At 49.5% G+C, this 25,344-nt stretch overlaps 1 protein-coding gene across 3 annotated transcripts in view; it reads right to left on the minus strand.

Moving 5' to 3' along the window:
- The window catches only part of ATG9B (autophagy related 9B), a 282,068-nt gene that overhangs the window by 207,275 nt on the left and 49,449 nt on the right, over positions 1 to 25,344 (minus strand). For 2 of the 3 annotated variants that reach the window (XM_078662774.1, XM_078662775.1), the window contains exons 2-4: positions 6,011 to 6,158; positions 5,530 to 5,577; positions 2,200 to 2,260 (exon numbers count right to left, since the gene is read on the minus strand). In XM_078662774.1, the coding sequence (XP_078518900.1) occupies positions 2,200 to 2,260; positions 5,530 to 5,577; positions 6,011 to 6,119 (218 nt within the window). In that variant the 5' untranslated portion in view covers positions 6,120 to 6,158. Of the gene's footprint in view, positions 1 to 2,199; positions 2,265 to 5,529; positions 5,578 to 6,010; positions 6,159 to 25,344 lie in introns of all 3 variants that reach the window. The other variant, XM_078662776.1, reaches the window with a different exon arrangement.

Consider the following 25,344-nt stretch of genomic DNA (forward strand, 5'->3'; position numbering starts at 1 on the left):
TGTCCGCCACCAATGCTCTATTCTCATGCACCAAGAATTAAAGTCAAAGCATTAACTTTTAATGTAAAACATGAGAAGAAAGAGATAATCATCTGGTGGCTGAATTGCAAAACTGAAACCAGAAAACTTGGTTTCAGTCCCTGCTTTCGCACTTGACAAAATTGTGCGATCCTAGGCAATTTCACTTTGCCTCCTATTTCTTCATTATCTATTTCTTCATTCTATGAGTTCAGGATGTGTGCTGAACAAAATCTTCTCTTGTGTTTTATTTAATAAACTATAATGTTGTTACAATCATATAACAACCAAGGCTACACACAAGGTGCACCTGACAAATGGGTTGCCTCTTGGTTCATTAATGGCATTGTTTTCAGAATGGGGATGCATGAATGTGCCATCTGTTTTCAAGATCATGTTTGAAAATGTTCACTGCTAATAAATTCCTCTCAATGCAGTGATATAATTTGATCTACTAAGGTAAAACGCTTATGCATGTTAATAACACACTTTTTTGAAGTTTGCAGGGTTAAATGTTTAGTGCAACATGTCTTTAAAGCTAAAGGTGTTCCTAAAGATAAGTTGCCTAAGAACCTTTTCTTCTTGACGGCTACTTAGTTCATGTGCAAACAAAGAATGCGTGTTTGTTTCACAGCTTTCTGAAGTTCCTGCTCTGTCAAGTAAGCAGCAGCCCAGGGTTGCTGTTGGGGCGCAATTAAAGGTCAGGAGGGTTTCATGTGCCCCGGGCCGTGCTTTGAGTATCACTGGATTAGAATGACCTATAAGGGACAATATATTTGAAACAGGTTTCATTTAACACAAACACTTGGAGACCTTCTGCATTTTCAAAGGTTATTGGACATACCAACAACTCTTAAGATGTGAATCTTGGTAGGTCACAGTTTATAGACCTTGAAACATCACCTAAAGGTGGATCAAATAGCTTGTTTCTCAGAATCATTTAGGGCCCTATTTATAATGTCGGTCAGAAAGCCTCTGACTGACATCCCTGGTTTGACTTCCGACCGCCTAATTACAATGTAGGCGGTCAGAAGTCAAACTGGCCGGTCATTCTCGCGGACTTCCGACGGGCTCAAGTCACCAGTTGGAACCGCAAATTAATCTCTTAAGGATAGCATTTACGGCGTTAGGATTATAATGTCGGTTTCACACCGCCTTTCCATGCTGGCCTTTCCAGTATAGAAAGGCTGTCAGAAAGCGACTTTGTGGGCCTGCTAGGCCTACGGTTGTGGGCCTGGGGGGCACCTGTGGTGCCCCCCTGTAAATCCCTGCATCCTATGGCAGGCACCATGAGGTGCTTGCCACAGGGTGCAGGGATTTACACAAACTCACGCCTGTTTCTCTATTGGAGCTTGTGCTGTGACCAGTTTCGGACCGCAACACAACCTCCCATATGGAAATTGGAGTGTACGACCGCACCACGTGATCATAAGTAGGTTGTCTGTATCCAGCCAAAAAACATCACTACTGAACAATAACCACAAATTCTAACATAAAAAGAATTTAACTCCGAAGAGAATACATCAGATCGATCTGGTTGTTTTAAGTCTATGGGTGCATTATGGTTACAATACGACTGGCTTCTTGCATTTGACTTCATAATATTCCCTTGAGGAGTAATAAAGGGAGATTCACCAAGTTATCAGAGGGATATCCATACAGCACATTCAGTCATTGCCTGAAATCTGACTTTTTGTTTTTTTTAGACTGATCTGACAATACAAAAACATTTATTTTATGCTGCCAACGTACCTAAAAGGAAAGTGGCAATGTTTTGGCGCACAGGCCCTCGTAAAATTAAGGATGGGCATTCTGACCTCATGTACCCCAATGATTTGACAATAACTATTATGATTTGCTTGGACGAGCTTTCAGACCGGACACCATCTGGAAGTCTATATCTATTTTAAGGAGCAAATCAAGACTATATTATTAATGAGGTATACAATTTGCTATACAACATGGTGTAATGTATGTATGAGTAGATGGTTTTGTTTATTTTCTACAAGCTGTATCTTGAGAATCAGCTACGCACTGTAGATTAGGTTGGGCTTTTAGACCAGAATGTCTTTGTTGGATTGGTACTTTGGAAATGAACAAACTAAAGTAAAAAAGGTGCAGTGCACAAAGTTAAAACAGTTATAATAAAGGAAGTATTTATAAGAAAGGATGAATACTTACACCATCTCGAAGAAATCTGACAGCACCATACAGGCAAATCCATTCTTTTGGTGAAAGTGATAGATGTGCACATAGTGGTCAAGGAAAACGTTGTATTATGCTGGTACAAGGTAACATTTCTTCCTACTAAAGGAACTGATGAACAAGGGGAGCATTTTGCGGAGGACTATACTGTAGCAGGCACTCTATGGATGAGAAATGCAAACTCAATGAGCACAGTAGACTTTTAAATGTCTGAATGTTTAATTGAGAATGCCTACTGGAATTGGCCAGAACAGGTACAATAATCAAGGAAATAGGGGCGTGCAGAAAAGGCAGGGCAGGGAATAGATTTGAAAGAACAAGAATTAAAGGGCATCTTCGATTCTGAAACCACATTAAGAAGGGAGAATCAAATGGCTTTTATTGACCCACATCGTAAGACCCAATAACCAATTCCACCAATGTTTTGCTCCCATGCTGGTTCTCCAGGAGCACCACTTGGCCGCATGGAACTAGAAAAAGTCAAATACAGGAGATGTGTTTGGGTAACCTGAAATTATTGCACATGGAGAATACCTGCACAAGATTTCAAACACTGAAAATAGCAGATTGACATAAGAAAAGAAAAGCAACACCTATATGCCAAACAATACAAATACAACCTGAAATCCTCAGAAGCTATAATATGCCAATAGTGACATGGGAGAAGAAAACTCTGAGAATCACTCCTACATAAGTCTTCACAAGAAGCCAAATGGAAAACTATTAACTAACCTTCAACTGGGAGAACAAACTTGTGAGAAAAGAAAAAAGGCAAAACTCTGCCTTATACATGGCGAATTGTAACCAAGGTAGCACAGAAAGTCGTGTTTATCATCAGAAGAGACAGGAACATAATTATTTTACAGCAACGCACCTTCAAAATTAATGCACACAACTGTAATTTTTATCATTTTATGCCTCCAATGTATTTTTTATTGTATTACGAATGCTATGTAAGGTGTCAAGATGGTCAACAGCGCTGTGAAAGTTCACAAGAGTAATGGATATGTGTATCTGGGGGCTGGGGTATATCTCTAAGGCTTAAAGGTTATATCACGCCTTCATATTGCATTAGTGCATGGTCCTAGAAGAACTTGTGTCACAGCATCAGAGAAGGATAATCGTTGCAGCACAGCACTAGAGGGAGGGGCACGCATCAAGAGGAAAAGCATGCACCAACTTTGGGGATGGGGTGAGGCATCACAGCACTGAGGAGGGGTCACGCATCAGAGCACTGAGTAGGGGCTGTGCATCAGCACTGAGGAGGGGCGCGCATCACAGGACTGGGGAGGGGGCACGCATCACTGCACTGGGAATGGGGTGAGGCATCACAGCACTGAGGAGGGGCACGCATCACAGCACCGGGGAGGGGGCGCGCATCACAGCACCGGGGAGGGGGCGCGCATCACAGCACCGGGGAGGAGGCTCGCATCACAGCACCGGGGAGGGGGTGCGCATCACAGCACCGGGGAGGGGGTGCGCATCACAGCACCGGGGAGGGGGTGCGCATCACAGCACCGGGGAGGGGGCGCGCATCACAGCACCGGGGAGGGGGCGCGCATCACAGCACCGGGGGAGGGGTGGCGCATCACAGCACTGGGGGAGGGGTGGCCCATCACAGCATCGGGGGAGGGGTGGCACATCACAGCACCGGGGGAGGGGTGGCACATCACAGCACCGGGGGAGGGGTGGCACATCACAGCACCGGGGGAGGGTGGCGCATCACAGCACCGGGGGAGGGGTGGCGCAACACAGCACCGGGGAGGGGTGGCGCATCAAAGCACCGGGGAGGGGTGGCGCATCACAGCACCGGGGAGGGGTGGCGCATCACAGCACCGGGGTGGGGTGGCGCATCAGCACCGGGGAGGGGTGGCGGGGAGGGGTGGCGCATCACAGCACTGGGGAGGGGCTGCGCTTCACAGAACTGGGGACGGGGCGCGCCTCACAGCACTGGGAGTGAATGAATGAATGAATGACCCGTTTTTGATTAGCGCACAGCTACTCCTTCGAGAGTGTCCCGGCGATGACAATTAACATGTGCACATCCTATGCGGCTTAGATTTTAAATAGGCAAGTTTTCAGCTGTTTTTTAAAGTAGGAGAGCACTGTCAAAGATCTCAGAGCTGTCTGTAGTTTATTCCAAATGTGGGCTATCTGGAGTGGGGTGAGGCATCACAGCACTGAGGTGGGGGCACACATCACAGCACCGAGGAGGGTGCACGCATCACAGCACTGGGGAGGGGGCGCGCATCACAGCACTGGGGAGGGGGGGCGTGCATCACAGCACTGGGGAGTGGGGGCGTGCTTCACACCACTGGGGAGTGGGGGCGTGCTTCACACCACTGGGGAGGGGGCACGCATCACAGCACTGGGGAGGGGGCGCGCATCACAGCACTGGTGAGGGGGCGCGCATCACAGCACTGGGGAGGGGGCGCGCATCACAGCACTGGGGAGGGGGCGCGCATCACAGCACTGGGGAGGGGGCGCGCATCACAGCACTGGGGAGGGGGCGCGCATCACAGCACTGGGGTGGGGGCGCTCATCACAGCACTGGGGAGGGGGCACGCATCACAGCACTGGGGAGGGGGCACGCATCACAGCACTGAGGAGGGAGAGTGCATCACAGCACTGGAGAGGGGGCGCGCATCACAGCACTGGAGAGGAAGTGCGCATCACAGCACTGGAGAGGGGGCGCGCATCACAGCACCGGGGAGAGGGGTGCGCATCACAGCACCAGGGAGAGAGGTGCGCATCACAGCACCAGGGAGGGGGGTGCGCATAACAGCACTAGGGAGGGGGGTGCGCATAACAGCACTGGGGAGGGGGGTGCGCATAACAGCACCAGGGAGGCGGAGCATATTTCAGCACTGGGAAGGAGGTGCACATGACATTGAGGACTGAGTGGCATGGCTCACCGGAGGTCCAAATATACCAGCTCACAAGCAGCACTAAAGGAACAACATACATGCACAATGCTTTGAAGGTGTCGGTTGGATTATATAAAGTACTCTGAGAGACTGGTGGGCAGAATTTGACTGTATTACAAAGAGCACTAGAGGGACTGGATAAGGCACAGTTACAGGGTCACTGATCATAACATTATGAGAAATATCATCCACAGGCCCCTGTATCTTATACCAGCAGCACACAGGATGGAGCATGGCACTACTGACTCTAGGTCCATGACGAGGACAGCTTTTGGGGTTCATTACCTTGATGTGGTAATGTTATGCCCCACCAACACAACCCATATCATTGATACCCACCAAACGTCTGCCTTCATTAACAGAAGAGTAACACAAAAGGATATCTTGGTGAAGAAATTATCCAAATTCTTAATATGGTGCCAAGAATCTGTTAACACAATGAGAAAAGAAATTACTGAAGGAAAAACAGCTGGAGAATTCACAAAAATGAAAACATGACATTAAGGCTCAAAGACTCATCCCAGGCAGATGAACAAGGACATAGATGGAGAATCACGGGTCGAGAGCTAACAGCTAAACAAAGCTTAACTATTCCAATGAAAATGTTTAAGAGTAAAATAAGTTTGCAAAGGAGCATGAGTTATCCTCCAAATGTGCAACTGAGGTGCAACTCTGAAAAAAAGGGTTTCATATGAATATTCTTTGCTCTTTGTTGAGCAGCTAGCACTAAGTGCAAAATGTCTAACAAGCTTGGTATTTTCAACAACCAACCAACCAACACATGCTGCTGCCATCAATCTATCCTTCTAGAAGAACTATTTAAAGAAGTATTAAATTATTGACGTTCCCAAGAACAGTACCTTTCAAACCCTCAGGCACATGCACCAGCAGATCCTCCTCTCCAGGAGGAGAGTCCTCTTCAAAGTCTTCCAACCGCTGGTACTCACGATCCTCATCTCGGCCAGCCATCTTTGAAGTTAGTGTCACCTGGTCATTTCCCAGTCAGTCCTGGAAGAGGTAGAAGACTAAATTAGTGCATGGCCTGAGTCGTACCATACTTGCAATACATACAACCCACCTAACCACATCATGTGCAAGTTTTCTTGCACACATGCCTATGCGAATGCACTCCTCACCCAAAGCCGTTCTCTGATGATAGAAAGTCTTCCAGAAAGATCTAAATTCAATTATTAAAAATGTTAATCTATTGACACATGGCAGAAGATTTTCTTTAATCATCTACCTCTAAATCAAAGCCAAATCCCCAGTCTAAATGTACCTGTCTGAGGTCCATTTGTGAGTCAGGTGAATAAAAAGTTGAACAACACTCACACAGAATGGAATCCAAAATAGAAACAGGAAGAGACAATGGAAATAAAATATGCCAGTCAGGAGCAGGAAGTGTAACACAGAGATGGAAGATTCAGCCCGTTATATACCCATAGACAGGAAGTGATGCGGCAGGAAATGAATAGACACTATCTTAGATAGGGAAGAAGCAGTGAAAAAGATGGGAAAGGTGCCATCTTAGAATGGTTAAACAAATCCCTTCCTAAAGCCTTCTGGGAGTAAGACTGCAGAATCATGGGAAAAAGACAGGCAAGAATATGATCCCTATGCAGGAGAATGGATATCAGAATGTTTATTATATGTGCCGCCCAGGCCTGAACTGAGAATACTGGGTTAAAACTAGGTGCATTTCAGGAGGTCGCGGTCCCAAAACTGTAACTGTAACATGCCACGGAAATTGCAGGCACAGAAACGGGCCATCACACAGATTCGCAGTGTGCCCGAAAGGGAGAAGATGCTGCGGGCTGAACCGCAATCTGCCACGATAGGGATGAGAGCATCGCATTGCGTATCCTGGATGCTCTAACTGCCATAGTAGCCCGCCACGGGAAACCGTGCCATCCCCAAGAGGAGGCGTGTGGCGCCGCGGGCTGAGCCACGAACCGCGGCGGTGAGGATGAAGACGCTGCGGGTTGCACAGCAGCCTGAGGCGTAACAAACACGATCATATGAAATCATTGTGTTTTGACTGTCTTGTTAACCCCTTCGACGCTCATGACGAGCTGGGCTCGTCATGAGGTAGCCTCCTGCTACGCTGATGACGATCCCAGCTCGTCATGATACATGCGATACCGCAAATCTCAGCGTACGGGCGGAATTCCGCCCGCACGCATGCGGTTAAAAAAAAAAAGAAACTAAATCCAGGATTGGATGTAATGCTATGTCCTGCTTTGGTATTATGGTATTAGTCAGAACACTACGTAAAAACCTTTCCCCTCCTTGTACAGTACTTTTTAAATTGCTCATTTGAGCACCAGCGCTTGTACCATTTGCTCTAGTAGATTTATGAGGCCATTGTGTACATTTATTGTTTTGATTTAACTGTATGCAGCTTCTTCACCAGTTTTATACAGTAATAATGCCTTATTTTAGTTAACATCCACTTGTCTGATGTAATGGACTGCCATTTGCTTTGGAAGTCAACCAGGGTGACCTCTGGTGATGCCAAGCAATGTGGGGCAAAGGACAATCATTTGCTTGTGGAATGTTGAAGTTTGTCCTCTTCCACAACTGCTTGCAGGAAATGACTACTTTGGTGGCACTGAATGTTGCACCTGTGATGTTGCTTGGAGCCTATCTGTTATGTGGTATGATGCATACTATCCATGGGAATAAGATTGTTCACCATGTCCTCTGTGTCGGTCAGGAAACCCCTTTATGAAATTCCATCTGGTTTGGAATACCCCCATTTGAAAAGACAGGGGATACTTAAATAGGGGAACAGCCTTAATACAAATGATTGTTTCAAGCTTTAGACGATTTCCAGACTGTCTTAAGCCACAAATTAATGTAATAGAGGATAATCAATGCATCCAACTGAGTCTAGTGTGGGAAATCAGGCAGTTTATTCCAGAACAACATAACAAGCCCGTAGACCCTTTGTTCTGTCAAGATTGAATCACGGAAACTCTTTTCACTCGCCTACCAAAAGTGCACCCATGAGGCTAGTTGTAGCTCATTTTGTCACTAGAAGACCAAAATAAACAACTACGTCATCCCTGTCTCACTACACTACAATTCTTCACCTTTTTAAGTTGGATCTTTTATAGGCCAGTTTGCATCACTTCCTTACATTCAGCCAGTAGTCAGACTAGCAACGAAAAGCCCATACAGCGCCAAAATCCTTTGCAGGTATGTGACCAGAATTTGGAACTCTTGTCACCACTATGCACCACTGCTTTTCCTGCAATATTTAAGTAGGATTTCAACATTATGCTTGTTTTCTTGAAAGCCTGTCACCTAAAGAATATCCAAATTCTACAACTACTATTTGGAAAAAAGAAAGATTTTTACATTTTGTGATCTGATACAGACAAATAGTGATGTTTTTTAAAACCTGAAAATCAATTTACCCCAGATGTGTTGAGTAGACTAGATTACTTCTTGCCTTTAAACAGTCAGGCATTTGATCAAGAGGCTCCTTCTGACCAACAGGAAAAAATATGCTATAAGCTAGCTATCCATCATACGCCTTGATTTTCCTGTACATTTATAAGGGCATGCGTGACCTGTAACAGTGTCTGCTCTTTTAATAATAATGATAGTTTCTGAAAGGTTATAGTCAATATGCAAATGACATATCTTAGCTTAGTTGGCAGTATACCGATAATTCTTAAGTAAACAAATCAGATCTGAGATTTCTTTTTTCAAAAATGGCTTCAAATCTTGCGTGATTCAACAGGTGTTTTTTCCTTCTACATCATCTTCTCACTGACCTGGTTTCATCATTGTTTCTCCTTTACAGTCATATATATATACTATTGCCATTGGTATTTATGTAAACCAAAAGTCAGTGCACTACCATTTGAAAATGCTAAACATGAAGAATACTGATTGGCATGGGCATTATCACAATGGCATAGGCACTGCCACAATGGATACAACAGTATATAGGAGAACCACAGGGAAGCTTTTGCGTGGCTTGGCCGCCGAAGAAAATGGACGGGTGAGCTCTGAGCTCCGAGACGGCTCTCCCCGTTAATCCTGATTTCCTTTATCCTGGTGAGCCTGATGCCCTGGAGTTCGCCGCATCCCCTCCCGCGGACAGTGTGGCTGGATCGGTGGCGGAGAGGTCGGCCCTGTAGCGGTGTGGAGCCACGCCGCGCCCGAGGTCTCGTGGGCAGCGCCGGCCATTTTTTGCGGCCTGTGTGATCGGCCGCATCCCCGGTGTCGATTGCGCAGGAGGCCGACCTGCGGTGGGGGCGGGCCGGCCACTAGCCAACAAGGAGGTCGGAGCCCCGGATTCGTGGGCGATCAGCGGCGGCGGAGCTTGGGCGGCCTCGAGGCGGTGCACCGAAGGGGCCTTATTGGTAGCGCCAACAGGTGAAGGGGCTGAACTTATCCTGTGGCTCCGGGAGCCTGTTGGGTGCTGGACGCGGGACCCGGGACCGGGGAGGGTCCGATCCCGCACTGCCTTGCAGCGAGTGCTTTGTAGGCACTGGACACTTGCCCCGTGGAGCCGGAGTGCCCTGTCAACGGCGGGAGGACTGAGGGGCTGGCGCTGCGGGCCCCCGAGGCGGCCCGATCCTCTGGTGCCCCACCACCTGCTGCTGGCGTGGGGAGCTGGGGGCCCGGCCTGGGGCCTACGTTTATGGTGGGGCCCACACCCCGGGGGCAGCTTTCGCCTGGAGTGCTTATCCTTGACCCTTCCGTGGCTGGGACCGGGGCTGCCCACCACTGACGCCGCCATACTGCAGGGGACGCACTGACTGTCGCCTGCCGGGCGCATTACTCCTGGGACCGGAGGAGCGGCTCGCCCTTGGGGTCTCCTCGCGGCTTCTGCCCTGGGCTGCGGGGCACATCGGCCGGGCGCTGGTGGTGGGCCGCTGGACTTGGAGGCCCTCGGCGCCGAAAAGTGCGTGACACGAGGAGTGTACCTTGAACTTGCGGTCTTGTGTGCTGGCCTGCTGACGCAGCGGGCACCCTCGGCGGATTTGCTTGGGAGGACGCCCTGCACCTGCTATCGGGGTGAACTGAGCCCGGCTGCCCTCATGGGGAAGCGCCTGAAACCTCCCCCCGGATGCTGTCGGGGGAGCGGCGAGCAGTCAGGACTCCGCAATGGACAATGGCTCGGCGACGGGCCTGCCACAGGGCCAACTGGAGCAGATTTTGAAGGCCATCGCCGACACTAGAGAGGCCTTGCACCATGACATCGGTCAGGTATCCACGAGTCTGGGGCTCCTGCGTGCGGACCACGGCAAACTGGCGGACAGGGTCAAGCAGGCTGAGATTCGGATGGACGCTCTGGAACCTACGGCCAAGGCAGCGGAGGCTTCGCTGGGGGAGGTGCAACGCCGGGTGCACCTGCTGGATCAGAGGGCGGAGGACGCAACCGCCGCAATAATGTGCGCGTGGTGGGCCTGCCGGAAAAGATTGAAGGGGCAGACATGTTGGGCTATCTGGAGTCCTGGCTGCATGACGTAGTGGTCCCGGAGGGCCTGACGCCGTTCTACACTCTGGAGAGCGCCCACCGGGTGCCGGCTCGGCCCCCAGCTGAGGGTCGGCCTCCTCGGCCGGTGGTGGCGCGCTTGCTGCACTACAGGGACCGTGATCTTATCCTGCAAAAGGCGCGAGCACTGGGCCCCTATAAGGTGGATAATGCCCAGGTTTCCATCTATCCGGACTATTCCCTTGAGGTTCAGAGGCAGCGTTCAACCTTTCTGGCAGTCAAGAAGGCTCTTCGGGAGGAGGGTATCTGCTACTCTCTTCTGTTCCCAGCCCGCATGCGGATCATGGTGGACGGTAAATCCTCCTTCTACAACTCTCCCGACGAGGTGTGGGATTGGCTGGAATTGTACAGGACCGGCGCGGAGGCTCACCTGACCTCTGGGGAGCCGCGGAGGGCAGCACCGAGACCTAGGCGGAACAGGAGACCCAGGAGACCCAGGAGACGACCGCCGAACGCTCGGACGCCCTCTGTCTCACAGACTGAGCTGGAACGCAGGGAAGCCCTCCGGGCGGTCTCTACCATTTCCAAGGCAGTGGGATCGACGTCTGCAGTGGAATCGGGCTCCCGTGGGGGTTCTGAGGAGGCGGCTTTGGAGGAGTCGGGTGCTGGTGGCCCTGGGCCGCCCCATGTCACGCCCGGAACTGCAGATGATTTGTTGGACGAATGATCCTAATGTCCCCCCTAAAGTGGTATTGTATAGGCTGCTGTGTTCCTGATTTGTGTTTGGGGTGGAGACATGTAACCCGGGCGGGCAGGGTACTGTTGCTGGGCGGCTGCCTGGCGCATTTAGGGGCTCCTGCCATAGACGGGATGGGGATGTTAGACACCCAGGGCACGCTGGGGAGGGCCTGTCGGGTGGTATGGGTGGCTTGCGGTCCGTTGGAAATAGCGACGAGCCACCCCCCCTATCTCACACCTATTGTGGGACTCTGGTAGTTACCAGAGACTGTTCTTCTTGGGGTTTTGACTTTTGGATGGGTTTCTACTGTTTGGGGCCTATTCTGGGGATGGGTGGGATGCGGGACTGTTGGCAGGTCTCAGAGTTCTGGTTTTGGGGTGTAGTCAGTGTGCCTCAGATTGTTTCTTTATTCGGAACTGTACTTGCTATTGTGAATGGGGACCTTACCTGAGCTGAAGTGTGTGACCTGGAATGTGAGGGGACTGAATTCCATCCTGAAACGTCATAAGGTGCATGCCTATCTTGTTCGTAGGGGGATTCAGGTAGCCTTCCTGCAGGAAACCCATACTGATCACACAGAGGGGCGGGCTCTGCAGCGCAAGTGGCGGGGACAAATGTTTTACACAATATACTCGGCTTTTGCGAGGGGAGTTTTGATTTGGGTGCGGGCGGGGGTTACCTTCCAACCCTTGGTGACAGTGATCGACCCTGAGGGGAGGTTTGTAGCAGTACAGGGCCGCCTAGATGGGAGGGACGTGACGCTTTGCAGCGTCTATGCCCCGAATGTGGAACAGCCTGCATTTTTTGCGCGATTGTCCGGGAAGTTGGCGACAGTCCTAGCCAATACGGTCCTACTAGGGGGGGATTTTAACTCTGTATTGGATGTGGAATTAGATAGGTCTCACCCACCATTGGCGCAGGCGGCAGCTCACAGACTAGCGAAGAGTAGGAGAGAATGGCAAAGTAGCTGGGACCTGGTTGATGCATGGCGAACTCAGCACCCTACAGAGAGGGATTTTTCCTTTTACTCCCCCCCACACGCTCTGCATGTTCGCCTTGACAGCATTCTCTGCTCACCGGATGTTCAGTGCTTAGTCCGCCAGAGCAAATACCTCGCTAAAACGATATCCGACCATAACCCTTGCTTGGTAGTGGTCCAATGGATGCGGCGACGTCAAGCTATCCCGACGTGGCGGTTGAACCCGTTGGCGTTGGAGGATGCGGCATTTAAGACTGATGTGCGCACTGGGGTGGAAGGCTATTTCGATACTAACTTGGGCACAGCTTCAAGTAGGGCATTAGAGTGGGACGCCTTTAAGGCGGTAATTCGGGGCGTCTGTATTTCGGCTACCGCGGGAGTCCGTAAGACCCTCCTGCAGGATGTTGTGCGAAGCGAGGATCGCTTGCGCGAGGAGGAACGACGCGGCCACGTGACTCCTGAGGCTCACGGAGCGGTTTCGGCCGCGCGGGAGGAAGTGGCGACAGCAATGGAGAAGCTGCGCTGCTTTGACTATAAGGAGTTTCTTGTTCGAGCTCATGCTGAGCGTGACAAGGTGGGCTCGCTGCTGGCCTGGTTGGCCAGTCCTGGGACCCGTGGTACCCCGATTGTAGCTCTGGCCGCCCCGGAGGGACACATGGTTTACACTCAATCGGAGATCAACGATCGATTCTTCACATACTATGCGCACCTTTATAGGAGCAGGATGCCATGTGCACCGGTGACGCTGGAGGAGTTCCTGTTAACGGCGCAGCTGACCCGGAACATGCGGACCGCCTGGGCGGGGATATCACTGAAGGAGAGATCCGAGTGGCCATCACACACATGGCTCGCCGCAAGACCCCTGGTACGGATGGGCTACCGATTGAATTTTACGCGGCCTACGCGGATGTGCTGATTCCGCGATTGCAGGCGGTTTACCGGGAGGCCTGGGACACCGGGGTCTTGCCTGCGACTACTCGTGAGGCTTTAGTGATACCCTTACTGAAGCGTGACGGAGATGCTGGCTGCCGTTTGGCCTACCGTCCACTCTCCATGCTCACAACGGATTATAAGATCCTGAGCAAGGTGCTCGCGACACGACTTCTGGTCCACATGCGCGCCTTGGTCCATTGCGACCAGGCGGGCTTTATTCCCCAGCGCACCACCGCCACTTGTGTGCGTCGGCTGCTTCGGGTCATGGGGGGCGATGCCGCTGGCCACCCGGGTGCCGCTGTCCTTTCGATTGACATCGAGAAAGCATTCGACAGCGTTGAATGGGCGTACCTCCTCCGGGTACTGGAGGCCATTGGACTGGGCGAACGTTTTGTGAAGTGGACTGCCTTGCTTTATGCCGCGGCCACTGCCCGAGTCAGGACAGGGGCTGCCATCTCTGCCCCGTACAAGGTAGGACGGGGGACTCGACCGGAATGCTCTTTGTCCCCCCTGTTATTTGCGCTCGCTATTGAGCCCCTGGCAGCTCACGCCCGTATGGGTCGAGCGTATACAGGCCTTCCACTAAGAGACGACACCCATTACATCTCTCTCTATGCGGACAACTGTTTGCTGTTTTTAGCGGACACTGATGACTCCCTGCGTGGGGCCAAACGCTTGCTCTCGGATTTTGGCCACCTTTCAGGACTGAGAGTCAACTGGGGGAAATCTTGCCTCTTCCAGCTGACGCCGAGGATAGATGACTCCCAACCGGAGGGCGAACTGCGTTGGGAATACCATTGCCTCCCTTATCTAGGTACGCACATCTACCATTCGCCGGTGGCTCTCCTGGAGGGTAACATTAACAGAGCGATTCGGAGCTTGCAAGGCTGCATGGGGTTCTGGCAGATGCTGCCGCTTTCAGTCGCGGGACGAGTGGCGTTGCTGAAGATGGTTGCACTTCCCCGATTATTATATCTGTTTCGCACTCTGCCGATCTGGATCCCCGCGTCGGTTTTTACCAGACTCCGTTCCCTAATCTCAGGGTTCATCTGGGGGTCGGGCAGACGGCGAGTGGCGCTGGCTACGTTGATGCGCCCCAGGGCAGACGGGGGACTTGCGGTCCCGGACTTCGAGTGGTACTACTTGGCGGCGCAGCTGCAGTGGCTTACCCAGGCAGTGGCTTTAGAATTCCGGGGTCCAGAGGGAGCAGTAGGCAGATTATTTCCGAGACATGTCATCTCTTTTATAATCCTAGGTCAGAAATTGGACCTCACCCAGCTCACACTGGAGGAACGTACGATTCGTAGCTGTTGGCTTCGTTGCCATAGGCGCTCCATATGCCCCTGAGATCCCGCTAGGGATGTGCACGGCCTTGCCGCACGGCGGTGACTGGTCTGCGCTGGCGACATGGGAGGAGCTTGGCTTGCAAATGCTCGGTGACCTTTACAAAGAGGGGTCGCTGCTCCCGTTTCAAGAGCTGCGGGATGCTTACGACCTCCCTAGAGGCGACTTTCTGTTGCACGCCTCGCTGGTGGCCAGTATTCGGAGACAATGGAAGAGTGGGCTCACCGAGCCGCCATCAGGGTGCTGTCAATATGTGGTCATGGCGGCTGGCACTTACAAGGCCGTCACCTGCCTTTATCGGAGGCTGTCGACTGAAACCCTGCAGCCCCTGGATGGACTGAGAGCCAAGTGGGAAGGGGATATCGGGCGACCGATCCCTGAGTCAACATGGCCGCAGCTATTGCGGCGGGCATGGAAGGGCTCTAGGAACGCCAGGTTCCAGTTGATCCAGTTTTTCACCCTACACCGAGCATACCTAATACCAGTCAAGATCTCGCAATATTTCAACAGTGCGTCTTCGCTCTGCCCTAGATGTAGGACGGCGGAAGCGGACTTCGCGCACATGTTTTGGTCCTGTGGCGAACTAGCTGGTTACTGGGAGGCGGTGATGACCTGCTTGAATGCGGTCACGGACCGGCAGATTGACGCGGATATGGGCGCTTGCTTATTGTTATGGTTCCCCCACACCCCCCGTACTCGTGTTACCAGTAAGTTTTACGATTTGGGCCTGATACTAGCCAAACGGGAGATCACCATGCATTGGAAGTCTAGCCAGGGACCCAGCTACTTGCGTTGGAGGACAGCTTTGGTGCGGTGGGCGAAGGCGGAGAGCACGTTGCGGCTGCAACAGGCCAGGCGCCTAGATAATGACAAGGCTTTGGAGGTGGCTAGGGCGTGGGAGGCCCTGGTGACGGCGCTCCAGCTACCTGAGAGCGAATTGAGCGAGGACGAGGGAGTGGCGACACTGTAGGGATATAGATTGGAGGGGTGCCCCACATTCAGCCAAGCACACACTAACAACAAGTAACGGTAGAGGATCTGTGAGATCGGATCGCCCATTGATATGCACTACTTACCTTTTACCACTGTTCCTATCAGGAAGGTGACTTTGTTAGCGCACTGCTGTCTGAGGGAGAAGTCAATGGCACACTGACTAGGGGGGGGACACAGGGAGGGAATGGTTTAGGGGAATGTTCTATATAAAAGGCGAATTGTCGGAACTGCATTGTGATCCTGAATTGTCGGCTATTGCCGCATTGTTTTCTCCTTTGTATTGCACTGATTTCGAATTGAACTGCTAATAAAAAAATGTTTTTACAAAAAAAAATAGGAGAACCACAGGGAATGTAGAACATCTAGTCCAAGGTGTTCCAACTAGAGGCCCCATATCTTCCTATATTTAGGAGGGCATCCCCCCATCTGGTAAATTGTTTTCTCAGTGCAAATGCAGTTATAAGTATCCCTTAACTACTCAAACAGTGGTGCCTTTTCATTTACCCCATGGCAAGCAATATCTATTGATCAGGTTTCAACTCAGACCCAAAAGGGACTGTGCACTACTTCTGCCCTCCCATTGTTCAATAAAGCCTATAAAGCCCAATTTTGGGGATAGATCAATGGGGAGTCACAGCACCTTGGTGAGGGTTATTCCAATCTCTCACCAATAACTTGGAACCACCCGATAGCTCCAAATCATAGGTAGGAAGTCACCCTTAACTGCCCCACATCTTGGGTAGGCCAGGGGTAGGTTTTGTCCATTTTCCACAATCATGATGGGGGAGATAAAGCTTATTCTTCTTGAATGTACTAATATCCTTATCCTCACTTATATAATCCATGTCTCTTAAGACAATAGCTTATTATCTTACATATGCATCCTTATACTCGCTCATTGGTGGGTCTCATCTCTTCTTCACTGCCTTTTTTCGGTCTCTGCCTGTGTAGGCTGCGCTTGCGCAGTCTCGCTGGGCGAGAAATTATGTCTTCTAGTAGGGAGTTAAACGAGCCAGCTCTTCTCCATTGGCTGGCTTCCTAAATGGCGGCCATCCATTGGAGAAGAGCTCTGTCTGTCCCTTTAAGCCCCGTCCGTTTCGGATTGAGGGGCGTGTTTTTTGCTGTCCTTTTTCTCCATGACGTCTTCAGTCACTCAACAAAAAACACGCCCCCCAGTCTGAAAAGGACAGGGCTTGCTGCCTCTCGAGAACACAAACTTTGTGTTGGCAATGCTTTAAGCCCCGTCCTTTTCAGACTGGTGGGCGTGATTTATGTTGGGGACATTTTTCGCAAAACACACCCCCCCCCCCCCCCCCCCCCCCCAGTCTGAAAAGGACGGGGCTTACAGTGTGAGCACTTTGTGCCTTGATCCGCCTTGATTGAAATGTCGACAAGAAAGGTGCCGGTATCGGGTTGCTTCTGCATTTCTGCGCCAAGAGGTGTGCTAGGGTGGAAACAGCTTGCCCCTCGCTCTCTGCTAGCACAGATTTTGAACCTCTGACCACTCGCCGCTCTTCCGTTCCTTGAGCCCTTTGCAGTTTGTGTTTTAGACCTACCTAGCCTCAGCACCAGGATCCCCCAGCTTCACTGTCAACGCTTTACAAGTTCTCGTCATCATCAACGTAATCCTTACAGTAGGTTCTTACATTTCACACAGTTCATAAGATTTAAATACACGTCCTAAAGCACTTCAAATGGAGGTGCTGATTACCCAGTGAAATGAAACCCGCTTTTATTTAAAAAGAAAGAAAGGCAGGCTCCGCCGGAATTCAAGCCGCCCACATGCAGGTAGCACGGAGATCTCTCCGGCAGACACATCAGTGAACCCTAAACCGTGGTGTCAGGCGTAAGAGCGCTTAATTACAGGCAGGGGAGACCTAATTGGTCACTGTATGCTGGGAATAGTCCGTACACGGCGAACGAGTCCTTGCACCACCAGAGTAGCTATTCAAAAACCGACTAATCACTTCCTACATCATCTAAAACATACAAAAGTACGTTTTCGTTCTAAAACAATGACAAAGGAGACAGGCATCTGACGAAAAAGAATAGTTAGAATAAAAAAGAAAAAACACGCACCAGCGAAAATGAAAAAATAACTGCTAGGAGCTGTAAGCGAAATAAATAGAGGCAGCGCAGCTGCAGTGACAAGCACATATTATTTGGTTACGGGAACACCCCTAACTGCAATGCCATCCACCTTCCATGGCACAACAGTGTGCGATTGGGGAGTGGCCACCAGTTCTGTGCCCATGTACAAGCCCATATGCCCGGAGCACCTGATGGAAACAGATGAGCAGTACATATGCGAAACTCCATTGCATTGCCGTGGGGGCAGACATCTTATTAAACTTTCCCTCATAAAAGGCTGATATGGGTCAGACTCGCACATGAGATTTGCATTGTGGGAAATAATGGCGATACGAGAAGTGCCGGTATCGGATTGCTTCTGCGTGTCTGCGCCGAGAGGTGTTTCCTTACCTTCAGTTCCTCTGAGCTCTGCAGCAGAAAGAGGGGGAGGACGAAGGAGGTAGATGGAGGGTGCGGGCTGAGCTGGCGGTCCCCGGCTCTCACGTCCTGGCCATCCTGCGACAACCACCGGCGAAGGCAGGCTCACAAGAAAGAGGGCGCGGAGGGCAAAGTGCACACGGCCGCCTCGGGTGTCTTCAGACCTTCGGGTGCCAGTCCACGCGAGCACATCTCTGAGCAGGGAGGACGCCTGCAGCGGACTGAGGCTCCCTCTGAAGGGAAGGCGAGCCGCTGCTGCAGGTAGGGGCCTGGCCCTGCCTCTCCTTAGCACAGGCAGCCGATAGCCTGAGGTCAGGTATGCTCGGTGGCGGCCTGACATCAGCATGACCTGAGCACAGGTAAACAATGGCTTCGTATTCTTGGGTCCTGACCCAATTGGTTACTCGTGCTGCTGTACTTCTTCGGCATGGCCTCGTCCATCTGGTGAGTTATCTTTCTCACCTGGTTCCTGGCGGCTGGCATGAAGTGGGGTCACGAAGCCATTGGAGCCAACTCGCAGTACTTCCACTATATGCTTGGGCCGTGCCCGCCGTCAAGACCATCACCATCTTGGCCGTGGGACAAGTGGACGTGATGTGCTGAGCGGCGTCTGCATTGTGGGCATCAACAACGTGGACGTTCTGCATTGCTTCGTGCTCGCCCCACTTTTTGTCTACCTCTTCATTGGCACCTCCTTCCTGATGGCTGGCTTTGTGTCACTTTTCCGCATTCACACCATCATGAAGCACGATGGCACAAAGACCGAGAAGCTGAAGAAGGTGATGGTGCGCATTGGCATCTTCAGCGTGCTCTACACCGTGCCTGCCACCATCGTCATAGCCTGCTACTTCTACGAGCAGGCCTTCCGGGAGCAGTGGGATGCACGCATGGGTCACTCAGAGCTGCAAGAGCTACGCCATCCCCTGCCCACCAGCTGGCGACGGCCACCGGCACATGAGCCCGGACTTCACGGTCTTCATGATCAAGTGGAAGCGGCCCACGGTAAGCCGGGCTCTGACGGCGCTTCATGGAGGGAGGGGCGGAGGCTACCTGTGGGCAGCTAAGGACGGTGATGTGAGAGTGTGTACGAGGAAGGCGGCGGGGTGGGGGCTTGTAAAGTGAGGGGCAGAGACTCGGCGAGTGTCCCGAAGTGACTGAGGGGCTCAAACTGTTAGGAGTCAGTGGATGCATGAGTCAGTGGGTGGATAGAGTACAGTGGTAGATGGATGTGTCATTGGGTTAATGGAGTTGAGTGGTGGTTGGGTCGATGGAGTCAGTGGATGCAAGAGTTGGTGGGTGGATGGAGTACAGTGGTGGATGTATTTGTCAGTGGGCGAATGGAGATGAGTGGTGGATGGGGTCAGTGGGTGAATGGAGATGAGTGGTGGTTGGGTGGATGGAGTCAGTGGGTGGATAAAGTTGAGTGGTGGTTGGTTGAATAGAGTTGGTGGATTCATGAATTGATGGTTGGACGTATGTGTCAGTGGGTGAATGGAGTTGAGTGGTGGTTGGGTGGATGCATGCGTCAGTGGATGCATGAGTCAGCGGGTGGATGGAGTCAGTGGATGCATGAGTTAGTGGGTGGTTGCAGTTGAATGGTAGTTACATTGATGGAGTTAATGGAATGCAGGAGTCAATGGGTGGCCGGAAGGAGTTTTATGGTTGGATTGAGCCAGTGGATGGTTGAATTGAGTTAGGTGTTGGGTGGGTGGATTGCAAGTTGGATGGATGATTCAGTAGGTGGGTATATGTCTGGATGGGTGAATGGATGGAAGATGTGTGTGTGGGGCTGTGTGTGTGTGTAGCTGTGTGTGTGGCTGTGTGTGTGGCTGTGTGTATGTGGCTGTGTGTATGTGGCTGGCTGTGTGTGTGTGTGTGTGTGTGCGTGTGTGTGTGCGTGTGTGTGTGCGTGTGTGTGTGCGTGTGTGTGTGGGGCTCTGTGTGTGGGGCTCTGTGTGTGGGGCTCTGTGTGTGGGGCTCTGTGTGTGGGGCTCTGTGTGTGGGGCTCTGTGTGTGGGGCTCTGTGTGTGTGGCTCTGTGTGTGTGGCTCTGTGTGTGTGGCTCTGTGTGTGTGGCTCTGTGTGTGTGGCTCTGTGTGTGTGGCTCTGTGTGTGTGGCTCTGTGTGTGTGGCTCTGTGGGTGTGGCTCTGTGCGTGTGGCTCTGTGGGTGTGGCTCTGTGCGTGTGGCTCTGTGGGTGTGGCTCTGTGGGTGTGGCTCTGTGGGTGTGTGTGTGTGCCTCTGTTCCCTGGTTGTGATAGTTTTTCTTGCCTCTATTCCCTGGTTGTGATTGTTTTTCTAGCCTCTCTTCCCTGGTTGTGATCGTTTTTTCTTGCCTCTGTTCCCTGGTTGTGATCCTTTTCTTGCCTCTGCCCCCTGGTTGTGCTCGCTTTTCTTGCCTCTGTTCCCTGTTGTGCTCGCTTTTCTTGCCTCTGTTCCCTGTTGTGCTCGCTTTTCTTGCCTCTGTTCCCTCTGTGTGTGTGTGTGGCTCTCTGTGTGTGGCTCTGTGTGTGTGTGTGTGGCTCTGTGTCTGCTAATACTCTCTACTATTCTCTAAAGCTCACCTATTGCCATTGCAAATGACAATACCATTTATTTATGTTTTTAAAAAAAACAAAAAATGCCATTTGCAATGCCAATAGCTCTAACTTTAACAAAGACGAGACCATTGCATTGTAAATGCTTGTTACTTTTTTTAACCCTCTTCCAGACGGGATCCATTGTCTATTGACTTTTCAGGTACCCGCTTTATTTCATACTCCCAAATGTCCATTTTGAATATAACACGTTACAACACGTGCTTTTACAACGCTGTAGCTTACAACGCGGTCGTTACAACGACCGCGTTGTTACTTCGCAAGTCGTTTCAACGACTTGCTCTGCGGTGCGCGCTGGACTTAGGAATAGCTCCAGGAAATACTATTCCTACTCAGTTTGCGCAACAGCAGGGAAAGTGTTGGATTTAAAATCCAACACATTCTCTGGTGTTGCACACCCCCTAGAGCAAGTCGTTGAAACGACTTGTGTTTTTATGACACGCGTAGTAACAACGGGATCGTTGTAACGACCACGTTGTAAAGTTGCGTGGTTAACGTTGTTTCCCGTCCATTTTCTGTCTGCATTTCCTAGTTATTGTAATGTGCAAGTATAAATGTGTCAGCATGGATCACATGTTTATTTGCATTGATTTTGTTTTACATTTCTGCTGTAAATCAGTATAAAGTGCTCTAACGCCCTTAGCAATAACTCCTATGTACACCAGAGCAGTCACGGAGGAAGGGTAGTTCCAAACAACACCACCAACGGCCTGAAATGGATGAATTAGCAAGTGAGATCAAATTCTTACAGTCTACAAATGGTAGCAATAAAGGGCTTTGTTCATTAGCTCCTAAATTTAAACAATTTAAGCTGTACTTCACTGGGGACAAAAGACTACCTTAATGGGATGGGTAATCTGGCATTAAGATTGCTGTAAGCACTAGTGTGTAGAAAAATGATAGTGCGGCCATCCAGTTCACTGTTCACAGTTCACATAAGCTCTCTATTTGAAGTCATTTAGAGATAAACGACTAACACTAAAAACTTGCAAACCGTCAGACGCAAGAAGGTATAAGCAAGTGAGAAAAGAATTGAAGATACGTTAATGAATTGTGTAATGGTATGGGGATTTTAAAAGAACTGATGATCAAGACAATTAAAGAGATGCAAACCCTGTCTGAAAAGAATTATACAGCAAATAACAACCAAAGCGTTGAGTCACGAAGTAGCTCCCCTGAAGCAAATAACCAAAACAACTGAAAGACAATAAGATACCTACAGGCTTCAGGTAACTAAACAGTGGAATCTTTCCAGACACTCCAGCAAAACAAGAGTTTGTTGCTGGCGATAAACAATCAAATAAAATGATATATTTTTTGTCATTTTTAAGTCGGGGCCTTTGTTATACACTTTTTGGTAATACTATGTTAAAAAAGTGATCATAACTCTTTGTCGGTAGGACTTGCCTCTCTTGAACAGAAGTAGTCAGTTATGTGAAGCCAGAAGGGTATCAAGTGATGTTTTGTCATCTACTAACAACAAAAGTTGAATAATAATGTAGGAAAGAAATATATCTGCCCATTTTACAAATGATTATGCACAATTTAGTTGGATTAGGCAGCTTGGGTCCTTAGAGTTCAAGTGAATATGTGGCAAAATTTGTGACATTAAGAGGGTTAGCACTATCAAAACCAGTGAGAGTAATTCAAACATATAAGGTGTCAAGTGGATGGTTTGATGTACAATGTAAAACGGCTAAGGATGTATTCAATGCAATCAATCATTTACACAGAAAGAAACCCAATTAAAATAATCCAAGAAAAGACAAGCCAATAAAAAAAGTCGGCAGACAAGAAGCTGAAAAACATATAAAGTACAAGCTTGCATAAATGCCATCACACTGGGGCCAGCAATTTTAGTTTTATTTTGTGTTTGCTGGTGCTGGCAGCAACAAGCATTGGGGAAACAAAAAGTTCAGCTAACATCTTTCATAGGAGACACCTACTGCATTTCAAATGCGTGTTCTAAATTAAAACAAGCATTTGGGCACCTGCTGATGCCCGAAATCTCAGTTCATTCAAACATCTTGCGGTGATCCATGTACTGGGACAGTAAAGTAAGTGAAATGCTTTGGGACCCTGGAAGAATTAAGGTCCATATGCCCTGGAATGATTCTCATCAATGGGCAGCTGTGCCACCTATCTCGACTAAAACACCAGACGGATACAAGTTGAACGTGAACAAATTTGTGATAAACAATAAACCAGAAACAGCTCATGTGAAGAGAAAGAAGAGCTGTTGCTGAACACACCGTTTCCTATAGTACACATGCCCATTTCAAAGCGCACAATCTTGGTTTACAGTTGCCTTTCTTTTTTACTATATAATTTTGTTACACACAATCAATCGACACTAACATTCTTGTAGACTAAACCCAATGTCTCTTTGAAAATCAAACTAGAAAATGCAACCTACATTCAGCACCTACAAATATCTAGGCTTCTATTTTGATAGGAACTTTAACTTTCAGGCACACCAGCAGTATATGGCAATATAATAGCACCTTAATATAAGCCTTTCGCGAACTTGTAAAAAAACTGGAAGGACCCTCCTTTCAGCCACTGCTCGAGATCATCAACGCAAAACTGCTGCCCACGTTAATTTACGCAAGTACGGTGATGCGTGGCAAAGATGCAAAAATGTTGGACAGATTACAAACAAACACGTACAAACATGTTTTTGGTCCTCTTTGTAATGCTTCACCTGCACATATTTATTTTATTTATGTGCTTCTATAGCGCCAGACTCGACCCCCTGAGGGGTATCTCCGCGCTTCGCCCGCTGTAGGTGTCAGAAAAGTAGTGTCTTAGGTGCTGAACGGTTGGGTGTCTAGGCTTCCCTAAAGAGGTAGGTTTTTAGTGCCTTCCTAAATGAGAGAAGATTAGTGTTATGACGCATGTCCAAAGGGAGTTTGTTCCAAAGGGAAGGTCCTACATAAGAGAGAGCACGGCCACCCTGCCTTGCCTTTTTAATAAATGGAATTTTTAGTAAGAATTGGCTGTTGGAACACAGAGGGCGTTCAGATTTGTAAATTTGAAATTTCCGAGTCAGGTAATGGGGACCTGATCCAAAGAGGCTTTTGTGGATGATGCAATACATTTTAAATTTGATTCGCTGGCGTACAGGCAGCCAGTGAAGCTCTTCCAGAAGGGGCCTAGATGGAGTTCATTGAGAACCAGTCTGGCCGCAGTGTTTTGGGCCACTTGGAGTCGGTTGATTACGTGTTCATTTGCCGAAATAAGAAGGCCATTGCAGTAATCCAACCGACTTATTACAAGTGCCTGGACTAAGGTCTTTTTGTAAACATCTGATAGGTAGGGAAAAACCCTTCTCAAAAGACCAATTGTCCGGAAACAGGATCCAGTCACCAGATTCACATGTTCTTTTAGGACCAGGTTCTGGTCTAGTCTGACTCCCAGGTTCTTAACTAATTGTTTTGGACAAAGAATAGGTCCCAATTCCAGAGGCCACCAATCTGGTGACCACAGGAGATTTGCATTTCCAAATAGCATGACTTCTGTCTTGCCCACATTGCACTGGAGGCAATTAGAAGCCATCCAGTGTGATACCGCTCTCATACCTTCAGCAAAGGAGTTCTTAATTTCTGGGGTTAAAGTCTGAAAAGGGAACAAGAGCTGGGTGTCGTCAGCATACGACACAGGGGTAAACCCATATTGTCTCACAATGTCAGCAAGGGGGGCCACATACACATTAAACAATGTGGGGCTTAGGCATGAGCCCTGCGGAACCCCCTTGGTGAGCTCCCTAGAGATGGAATGATGGGAGCCCAAGCTGACGCTTTGTGAGCGGCCTGTGAGAAAGCTCTCCAGCCAGGACAGAGCTACGCCTTCGATCCCCACCTGCTGCAACCGGCCGAGAAGAATCTCATGTGAGACGGTGTCAAAGGCTGCAGACAGGTCTAACAGCACCAGAATCATGGAGCCTCCTCTATCCAGTGTCATTTTGATGTTATCTGCTTGGAATTTGGATTGACACAACAAGAGATAGCAAGAAGATTCCACACAATCAAACAATCAAATCCTGGCATAAAATACGAAACAACTAGTCCAGCCCTCTAGTCAGCGATTTATGGCAGTCACTGTTGAATGATACCAACTGGAGTAATAACAAATACTTGTTATCTTAGTTAGAAATAACTAATACTGCTGACTTATGGGATCTAAATCTGTTGCATTCCACTTTCTGCTGTGTGATCAACAAAGCAGGAAAAACTCACTCACTAGTGGAGGATAAAAACACATTTTCGCAGCAACCACATGCCTGGATGACAATTCAAACATATGTCACCTGGCAAACAGCAGCATACCATCTTTTAAATTATCCTGTGCATCTTAGGAAAAGATTATTAGCTATACACTTAGAACTACCATCCCTAGCGGACAAACCCTCATGGAGATACAAATGCCCAAAAACATAAATGCAGGCTATGTGGCGCTCCTAAAGAGGATTTTTTGCATTTGGTTTGCATATGTCCCATATTAAGGAAAGCACGCCTCATAGTTATTTAATGAGAGGGGGATTCGTACCTGCAGAACAGCAATAATGAGGAGCCTTGACTCTACGGACCATCAGCTAAATTGTAAACTTTTTAAATGTTTACAATCACATGACAAATTAATTAAA

This window comes from Lissotriton helveticus, chromosome 10 (genome assembly GCF_964261635.1).
Source record: "Lissotriton helveticus chromosome 10, aLisHel1.1, whole genome shotgun sequence".
Lineage (NCBI taxonomy): Eukaryota > Metazoa > Chordata > Amphibia > Caudata > Salamandridae > Lissotriton > Lissotriton helveticus.